The sequence below is a fragment of the Pelodiscus sinensis genome, chromosome 14, assembly GCF_052426305.1.
Source record: "Pelodiscus sinensis isolate ZL-2025 chromosome 14, ASM5242630v1, whole genome shotgun sequence".
Classification (NCBI taxonomy): Eukaryota; Metazoa; Chordata; order Testudines; family Trionychidae; genus Pelodiscus; species Pelodiscus sinensis.
Window position 1 is genome coordinate 39,962,696 of NC_143065.1, and position 10,016 is coordinate 39,972,711.

At 44.3% G+C, this 10,016-nt stretch overlaps 1 protein-coding gene across 1 annotated transcript; it reads left to right on the forward strand.

Annotated features, from left to right (window-relative positions):
• Nucleotides 1-8,533, forward strand: PDCD7 (programmed cell death 7). Its single transcript, XM_006129238.5, is given in 6 exon segments — nt 1-445; nt 448-836; nt 4,623-4,761; nt 5,978-6,214; nt 6,810-6,897; nt 7,918-8,533. Coding segments are annotated over 6 exon segments (1,335 nt in total). The 5' UTR covers nt 1-81; the 3' UTR covers nt 8,036-8,533.
• The last annotated feature ends 1,483 nt before the right edge of the window (nt 8,534-10,016 follow it).

Genomic DNA, 10,016 nt, shown 5'->3' on the forward strand with positions numbered 1-10,016 from the left:
CCCGCCTCCTCCCCGCCGCCAGGGAGCGCTGCCGGAAGCGCGCACGCGCGCGCGCGGCCGGGCTGAGGCGAGCCGGGCCCCATGGCTCAACCGCCGCCCTTCGCCCCCCGCTTCGCCGGGCCGCCGCCGCCCGCCCCGTTCCGCTGCTTCCCGCCCCCGGGCAGCCCCTTCCCCCCGCTGCCCGCCGCCGGCCCCTTCCCGGCCGCCCCGCCCTTCCTGCCGCCGCCGCTGCCCCCGCCCGAGCTGCTCCCCGCGGGCGGCGGCTCCTTCTTCCCGGCCCGCGAGGCGGCCCCGCGGCCCCTCTACCCGGCCCCGCCGTGGGCGCCGCCGTGGGCCGAGGGCGGCGCCGAGCCCCGCGAGGCGGAGGAGGAGGCCGCGCGCCGGACGCGCGATGAGCTGTGGCTGGCCCAGTTCCTGGCCCGGCGGCGGCCCCGGCCCCGCGGCTTCCCCCGCCGCCCGGCGCGCCCAGCCCCGGCCGAGCCCGCCAGCTGGCGGCGGGGGCGCTGCGGCCGGTGGCCCGGCTGGCGGCGCTGTGCCGCGCCCTGCGGCGGCAGGAGGCGGCCGGCGACGAGGCGGGCTGGCGCCAGGCCCACGAGCAGGCCCGCGCCCTGCTGAGGGAGCTGCAGGAGCAGCTGCGGCCCCTGCGCGAGCCCGGCGGCCTGGGCGAGCTGCGGCGCAAGGCGGACAAGGCGCGGAAGAGGCGGCTGCGCCTCCGCAAGAGGAAGCAGGAGGCCGAGGCGGCCCGGGAGGAGGAGGCGGCCCGAGCGGCGGAAAGGGAGGCCAGGATCGACCAGTGGCGAGCCAAGTGCGTCCAGGAGGTGGAGGAGAAGAACAGGGTAGGGCGCCCTCCCCCGCCGTGCAAGCCGGTGCCTGGCCCTGTTCCTTCCCGCTCCTTTCCATCCACGTGCGGAATAAATGTGAACGTGCACCGAGGCAGGCGTGACTGTGCACCACCCCAGAAAGAAAATCTAGCGCCCTGCTCATCCGCTGGGCAGCATTGGACTCTCGCCTGCCTGGCTACTGCGTATGCTTTACAGCAGCGGTGGGCAGGGGTTCTGCGTGTGGCCCGTGGGACAGTTTGTTTCCTGTTGCCGGTGCGCAGGGTTGCCAGATTTCGCTGGTTTCAGTATGTGTCATTTTTTTTTGCTACTGGTGTTGCTATTGTGACGTGCGTATAAAGCAAGGACACGTGGCGTGAAGTGCATGCGAGGGACATTAAAATGAAGGTATTTAACTAATTGAGTAGTTGATAGAGTTTTTATCGACTATTCAATTAGTTGATAGGCAGCCCGGCTCAGTTCTGGCTGGTGCTTGGTGTGAGACCGAACCCCACTGCAGCTCTGCAATTTAAAAGTCAGTAGGAGCCAGGCAGCCTATGCAGCTAGCAGCAATCTCTGTGTGCAGAGGTCCCAGCAGGAATTTGGGACCTCCCACATGCAGGGACTGCTGCCTGAAGTAGGGATGTAAGCGACTAGTCAGTCAACTATCTGATAAGCTTATCAGGTAGTTGTCACACTAGTTACTTCCCCACCCCAACTCTTGCTGCCTTTGTCAGAAAGAGGCACCAAGGTGGAGGGAGAAGAATGAGGTGCTGGGCCAGGGAGTCAGCTTAAAAGCCGGTTCCCTCCAGCTCCATGGGAGGGAGCAGGAGCACAGCCGCAGCATTCCACATTTGAAATGTACAAGAGTTGCTGCTGGGGCTCTTGTTCATTTCAAAGCAGAAGTGCCTTATGGAGCCTGGGGCTAGCAAGAGACTGAGTCCCCCACTTGCCCCAGGCTCCACATGGCATTTCAATCTTGTACATTTCAAAGGCTCTGCAATGGAAATTCCATCGACTATTTGATCCGTTGATTAATCTAATTTTAACATCCCTGCTGTGAAGCAGCCCCTGCCCCTGGCTGGTCACCACAGACAGGGGCTGCTTTGCAGCAGCAGCCCCTACCTCCCCTCCCCCGCCTCTGCTGTATCAGAGGCAGGAAGTGGGGGATAATGCCAGTAGTTGACTCTACTACTCCTTTACATCCCTAGTGCATGCTGATTGCACACCACATTGACTGTGAAAAGACATGTCCTCCCTCTGCATCCAAAGTGCTGCTACTATTCAGTCTGCATACCATGCATATTCCAGGTACGCAAGCGCAGTAGGCAAAACTACCTTGTCCTGTGACTCGGTCTTGTGGCCCACTGAGTTGGAGGAGAGTCACTCATGCAGCCCACTCACTAGCCTAGGTTGCCCATCACTGGCTGACAGCGAACACTGGTACTCGGGGGTGCTAGAACTTGCTGTATCATGGATTCTGAGAGTCATTAAACCAAACTGTAAAGCCTGTATATGATGGAAACCACTTTAAGCTGGGGTGGGATTCGGTAACATCCCTAGTTCAGCATCTCTGTGGGTGTTGTGCTTTCAAGATGACCCCATTCTGGTAGTCTTTAAAGATCCAACTCGAGACAGTGATTCCACTGCTTTGGTCAAATCCCGACATGGGTCATTGTGTTCCGTCTAGGGATGTGAAAGATTAATCAGTTAACCAGAGGGGGCTGGAGCAGTTCCTGGCCTGCTGCAGACAAGGGCTGTTCCAGGCATCCAGTCCTTGTCTGCGGTGGGCCTGGGGGTGTCACAGGCAGGGGCTGCTTCAGTAAATGGTTCTTGGGGTATCCCTTAGCTACCTCATTGGCATGTTTGTAAGATTCGTCTGTTTAGAAGCTTTGCCCTTCTCTAATGAAAGTTCCAAGAATTATTATAATTCTCATAATTTTGTTGCAAATCTTGTGAAATTTAGTAACATTCTTAAAGTCCCACTTACTGAAGTCAAAGGATTATGTGCAAATCCTTGCTTTATTTATTTTTAAGTTAAGAGGGAAACATGAGACTGACACAAGCATCCTCTAAATGTTCAAGCCAGGTCTTTGCCACAAGCAGTACAGAAATACAGCTATGATACTGTGGCTGTAATGCTGTAGTGTAGGCGCTTCCTACAGCAATGGAAAGGGTTTTTCCAACACTGTAGTTAATCTAGCTACTGCCTGTCAGGAAGTTAATTATCAGAAGACTTGACCTAGCCATGTCTCCCCCAAGGCTTAAGTCAGCTTTATTAGCCTGCATGGATGTGAATTTTTCTAACCCCTGAGCGATGTAGCTGAGTGAGGCTAAATTTTAAGTATATATCAGACCCTAGAAACCCAAAGGCAAGGAAAAATGTAGAATGTATAATTACTATTTTTTAATTTTGTGATATTTTTCTACACTTGGGATTGGCAATAATACTGTTATTGACTGACTGAAAGCTCCATTCATTTCCATAGCATAGTACTCACTGTAAACAGTTTGGAGAAGTGTTTTCCTTTTCCTCTTTCATTTTAGTTATATAAATTTTACAGAGAGGCGTAATCATGTCACTCTGCTTTGCCCCACCTCCTAGCTTTTGAAGAATCAGATGCAGCAGCCATGGCTGGGGTTCCCTCTGGCCCCTCCCAGGGGGGCTCCCCGGGCTCCCCGCTGGCCCCAGCTCCCCTGCAGGAGGGTCAGGGTGGTGGTGGCAGGCACCTCTGGTCCCGCTTCTATCTCTGGATCCCCAATGTTCTGCAATCCACTGCCTGCCTCAGGCCATGTCTTGCCTGGCGCCCAGCCTCGTTTCACCCCCCCCCCCCCCCCCCGGGAAAGATTATAGCCCCAGTGCCAGCTTCCTGCATGGAGGGGGGGGGGAGAGGGGAGAGAGAGCCCCCAGGATCTGTGCCAGATCTGGCTTGGGGAAAGCACACATCCTGCTGGGGGTAGGAGGAAGGGTTGGTGTGGCTGGAGACAGGGTGGAGAGAAGAAAGCGCCTGGGCTGGCATGGCCGGGGGTGGGGAGGGAGAAAGGCCCGGGCTCCGGGGGAAGGGGGCAGGGAATGAGGGAGAGCACAGGCTGGCATGACTGGGGGCTGTGGGGTGGGGAGTAGAAGGGGCCTAGGCTAGCGCAGCTGCAGCTTGACCCTTGTTGGTGGCTGGGGGGAGAGCTGGGGTTACCTACCCCCCCAAGAGGGGGTTGGTGAGGGAGCAAACTAGCGGGAACAGCCCCCTAGTTTTTTGCCTTAAAAAAACCAGACAAACCTGCATCAGGGGCTGGAACGAGGGTGGAATAAGAACAAGTGTCAGATCTGTACCATCAAGGAATTATAGTCAGGATACTAGTCAACTCACTATACAGTTTTGTGTTACTGGAATGGTGCAAAGCATGCAGGGCAAGTTTGAGGAGCAGACCCTACAAGTTTAACCTCAGGCTGTCTACTTACAAGCTAATACATCAATCTTGTGTGTCATACCATGGGACCTGGATCCCAGGTTTTTTAATATACTACATGAGCTATTTTAACTTCTTTGGACAGAATTTAGTAAGGCTTATGAATTTATCAGCCTCTGATGTCCCTGGTTTGGTGTTACTCTTCAATTTTTTAAGCTTCTTTGCTATGTTTTCTTTTTTCAGTTAACATTGACACAGTATCAAGTGACTAACTTATCTCTCCATCATTGGAATGCTATTTTGAATTTCACTTATTCTTCCTTTTATCATATTTGATTTTTTTTATTCCTGCTCATAGTTGTTATTTCATGTTTCCTCTGTGCATTTTTCTGTTCACAGGAACGCGAACTTAAAGCCGCAGCAGACAGTGTCTTATCTGAAGTAAGGAAAAAGCAGGCAGACACAAAGAGAATGGTTGACATCCTGCGTGCCTTAGAAAAGCTCCGAAAACTGAGAAAAGAGGCAGCAGGAAGAAAAGGTAATTATTGGCACTTTGTGAGCTGTGCAGAAATACAAGAAATGCAACCTTTTTAGACAAATAATTTATGGAGATTCAAATATGGCTAACAAAGGGCTTTTTATTTAGCAAAACTCCATAAGCATTTTCCATCTTTGCCCCTTTCTTCATGAATAGCTCTATTTCATTGTTATTAGTAATAGGAATGTAAAGGGTTCATGCGGCGACCCAGCCCATCACGCTGTGGGGTCCTGGTTAAACTTTATATTTCTGTCTTATTCTCTATCCCTTTTTAAATGATTCCTAACGTTCTATTTGCTTTTTTGACTGCCGCTGCACACTGAGTGGATGTTTTCCACAATGACTCCAAGATCTCTTTCTTGAGTAGTTGTAGCCAAATTTGTCCCCATTGTATTGTATGCATAGTTGGGATTATTTTTCCCCATGTCCATTACTTTACATTTATCAACATTAAATTTCAATTGCCCTTTTGTTGCACAGTCACTTAGTTTGGTGAGATCTTTTTGAAGCTCTTCATAGTCTGCTTTGGTCTTAACTATCTTGAGCAGTTTGGTATCATCTGCAAATTTTGCCACCTCACTGTTTACCCCTTTCTCCAGATCATTTATAAATAAGTTGAATAAAATTGGTCCCAGGACAGACCCTTGGGGGACCCCATTAGTTACCTTTCTCCACTCTGAAAACGTATAATTTATTCCTACCTTTTCTTTCCTGTCTTTTAACCAGTTATCAATCCATGAAAGGATCTTTCCTCTTATCCCATGACAATTTATTTTACTCAAGAGCCTTTGGTGAGGGACCTTGTCAAAGGCTTTCTGGAAATCTAAGTATACTATATTCACTGGATCCCCTTTGTTCACATGTTTGTGGATCCCCTCAAACAACTCTGCTGGATTAGTAAGGCATGATTTCCCTTTACAGAAACCATGTTGACTTCCCCCAACAAATTATGTTAATCTAATTATGTTAATCTGACAATTTTTTTCTTTATTATAGTTTCAACTAATTTGCCTAGTACTGAGTTTAAACTTACTAGTCTGTAATTGCCAGGATCACCTCTAGAGCCCTTTTTAAATATTGGCATCACGTTAGCTTTCTTCCAGTCATTAGGTACAGAAGCTGATTTAAAGGATAGATTACAACCTTCTCTGTATGAAGCTGAAATTAATACCATTTCTGTGATTGAAAAGTATAACTTAGTTCACTTTCTGTATAGGTGTTTGTCCACCACCCTCAGCAGATGAAGCCTTTGAACATCACATACAGAATCTGAGGACACTGATCAGAAAACGCACTGAACTGTATGAAGCTGAAGAGAGAGCATTAAGAGTTATGTTAGAAGGAGAACAGGAAGAAGAGAGGAAAAGAGAAATGGAAAAGAAACAGAAGAAAGAAAGGGAAAAACTTCTACAGCAAAAACGGGACATTGATTCCATGTTATTCGGGGATCCAGGTACATTTCTACATATTTTAATTCAGAATTGGGGAGTTATTTTAAAAATTAGGTTAAAATGCAAACACTGCTTTGCGTGGAAAAGCTGATAGTTACTGAAGTTACACTATGAAGAGCAGGAAACAATATGTACAATATATTCGTGCCCTTTCATTATAATATTAGTAGAGTTTGATAAGTGGGAAATTACTTCATGTAGAAGGCAGGTATGTGGTCATACTATCAAAATTATGATTTCAGCAGACTTTACAAGCCAAGCAGGATGAAGCTGAATTTGGTATTTAAAAGGAAGACTTCCTACAATATGTTGATGTGTTAGTATTGGTGATTCACCATGAGTCATTATTCCTTTTAGTACAGCCCCAAAAGGGAGTTATGCTATTGAAGGTATTGGCTTTTGTATGAGTGTACAAAGTCCTAACCTCACTTAATCATAAGAAATACCATAATACTTTTGGTAACGAGAATATATTAGTTGACTAAGAACTTAAATCATGGAGTGACAAGTGAAATAGAGCACCTTTAGGGATCCTAACAACCTCCAATTTCAAAAAGCGTGTTGTTAAATGGTTTTCTTATGTATGTGTTTTAACAGATGAGTTTCCCCTTAATCATCTACTGCAACCCTATAGACAATATTATTTACAAGCTGAGCATTCTGTACCAGCCCTCATCCAGATAAGGTAAGCGCAAACATCTTTGTTAGTGGTGGTGATATGGTTGTCTGTCGCACAGAGATCCGAGATGACAAAATTACAGAATCTTGTTGTTGTTTTTCTGATTTCCAGGATATCAATTGTATACCATGAATTCTCCTTGGATCTCTTTGATTACAAAAATTAATAGCGCTATTTGCTTAACTCAGCTTTCAGCTAATACAAATTTTAAAAAGTTCATTAATATAATTATAATTGCTGAAATATATTGTCTCACAATAACATGAACATAAAAAGTAAGCAAATAATAAATTAAGGCAGCTTTCACACTCACCACAATATTAATCTCAAACCATTTGTCCACAACGATCATGACATTTACAGTTATGCCAATGCATTTGTGCTTTAAAAACCCCTCATTTTCAAATCAACAACATTACTGCTCTTTACACAAATCGTGTGCCAATACTAAACACAAAAACCTTGTAAATGTTGCTGGAACACTTGACCTGCTTTTATATGGGGGGGTGCTTACCTTCTAATAGAAAGTTTTAACTGAGTTTTATAAACTTCTGCATCTTATAAACTTGTAGACTAGCGATATCTGAGCTACTGTCAAACCAATCTAGAAATAAAGGGTCCATGTCTTTCTTCTGACACTAAACTGCTTTGTAACTATATACAGTGGAGACAAAATGGTACAACCTATAAAATGGAGACGGCATTATATTGATGTTATTTACAAAATTTAATTTAGGAACAATATGCTTTTGGCTCTTGAAATATTTTATAGACTTCAGCGTATAGAGACTCACCATATATAATAGTTAGAAACTTTCGTATGCCTGCTTATTTCATGTTGGTTTGAAAATTATCTTAGTTTTTGCTTTGAATAATGTAATTCAGAGAATACATTTTATGAGTTTGTATATCAAATAATATTAAATACTAACACTGATGTGAATTTATTTTATCAAGTGTTTGAGACAGCTTATAGTTGAAGTTGGAACAGAAGAAATACCTATCTAAATATTTTTTCTATTAAAGGCATGAATGGGATCAATACCTAGTACCAGCTGATCATCCTGAAGGAAGCTGTATCCCTCCAGGATGGGTCATTCCAAGTCTCCCTACCAATGACACCTGGGCTACTGCTGTCAGATAATTTCATAAGTCAGTCTGAAGTGGTAGGAATGTCCTTATAGGTAGGTAGTTCCCAAGGAAAGGTCACATATAGGTAGGTACATTCCAAAGAAATATATAGGTAGGTATATCCCAAAGAAATAAATATATTTAATTTCCTTGAAATCTATACCACTCAACACTTACACAATTTTGGAACATCCAGGCAGAGTGAGTGAGTGAAGAATGGCCATCAATATATATTCTGAATATCCTTGATTTTTTTTTTTATGTTTTTTTGACATGTCACATGAATTCTTTGGTATATTTATACTAATGTTTCTGTAATTTTCTTTTAATTACAGTATTGAAATATTGAATCAGTTTTTAATATAAAATGACTACAAATGTATACATCTAACTTTCTCAGTTGTTTGATGTTTCTCCTGTTTTAATACATATTAAAATGTTTGCTTATTTTAATTTTATGAACAGGAATCAAGATTATGAAAACAATAAATAAAAATATTACTAAGCAAAATATTTTTCTCATTTTTTAGTAATATATGGCCCTGTATATCATACCTATCACACTGTTTCCATACTCTTGTTATAGAAATTAATGGTAACAAGTTAGCCAAACCGTAGGTTAGGTCTTTTAAATGCTTGTCAATAATAGCAGTTTTTGGCATTTTGATCTCATATGTACTAAAATTGGTACCACACTGTGGAAGAATATCTCCCAACTTGTTATGTTTAGTAAGGTAGACTAGCCATGTGACTATAAAAAACTTGAAGAATAAGCATACTAGAAAAAAGGTAATGTAATAAAAGCTGAAGTATGATTTTATTGTAATTATTCTTGCTACATAATCACTTCCTTGGTAAAATGTAACTTGATCAAAAATACAATTCTGATTTTGTAAATGCATTTTATACTTACTCAGAGAATATGACAATTTCCTTTTTGTGAAATTTTCCATGGTCCAGTAGGCCAGCCCCTTTGCATCACTTAATCTCCATAATATGGACAGGGCTTCTGGCAAAGTAGACATACAGGGAACCACCACAGCTTTTTTCCCTAGGCACTGTAGAAGGTTGTTTTGCAGCTGTTTTTTGTACAGGCCAGTATATAGAACAGTGATCGGGTGTTGCAATGGGAACACTGTTTATGCAGATTCTAGTTTTGCCTAGTAGATCTAACACCCTCTACAAGTGATTCAGAGTTGCACCTGCTGCTTTCTGTAGGTGGCAATGCTGCATCTTGGCCCCGCAATGAGGGAATGGATTTAATCTTTCCAACTCACTTGCATATCAACAAGATAGACAGTATCTGGTCAGACTCCATGTAATGGAATTATTTCACCCTAAAACTGCATCGGAAAATCAGTATATGGTTGACTCACGCCTTGTGTACACTAACGTGGGCCGTCGACCTGTATTATACAACTATAGCTGAAGTTGATGTACTTCGGTCTTCCTACCACAATATCTTCACCACGGTAAGTAAACAGCTGATGCTCTCCCATTGAGTCCACTTACTCTTCTCATTTTGGTGGACTATTGGAGTCGATGGGAGAGCAGTCGGTAGACAATTTATCACATAGATGTGATAAATTGAACCCTGCTGAATTGATTGCTCTCTGTTAATGCAGCTCCTAGTGAACACATGTCCTACAATATAGTGACATATTCAACACCATTTTATTTTGTGGCTTTACAAGTAAATGTAAATGTTCATAATTTTTAACTGAAACTTGTGCACAGAATTGAGATCTGCACACTGAGAATTACTGAACTGAAAGAGTTAAAATGAGGGTGTGATTCCTTGGCAAAGAAAATGCAGCAGATGTAGCTCACATATGTGTTACCTGTAAACATCATATAAAATAAATTGTTATAAAGTAATTAAAAGCAACGCCAGGGTTTCTGGTTTACAAAAGGAAAAAAATGCTCTTTTTAGTTTTGTGTTATACAGCAAATCTTTATCCTAGTATTTTATTTGCTCTAGAAAAATAATGGCA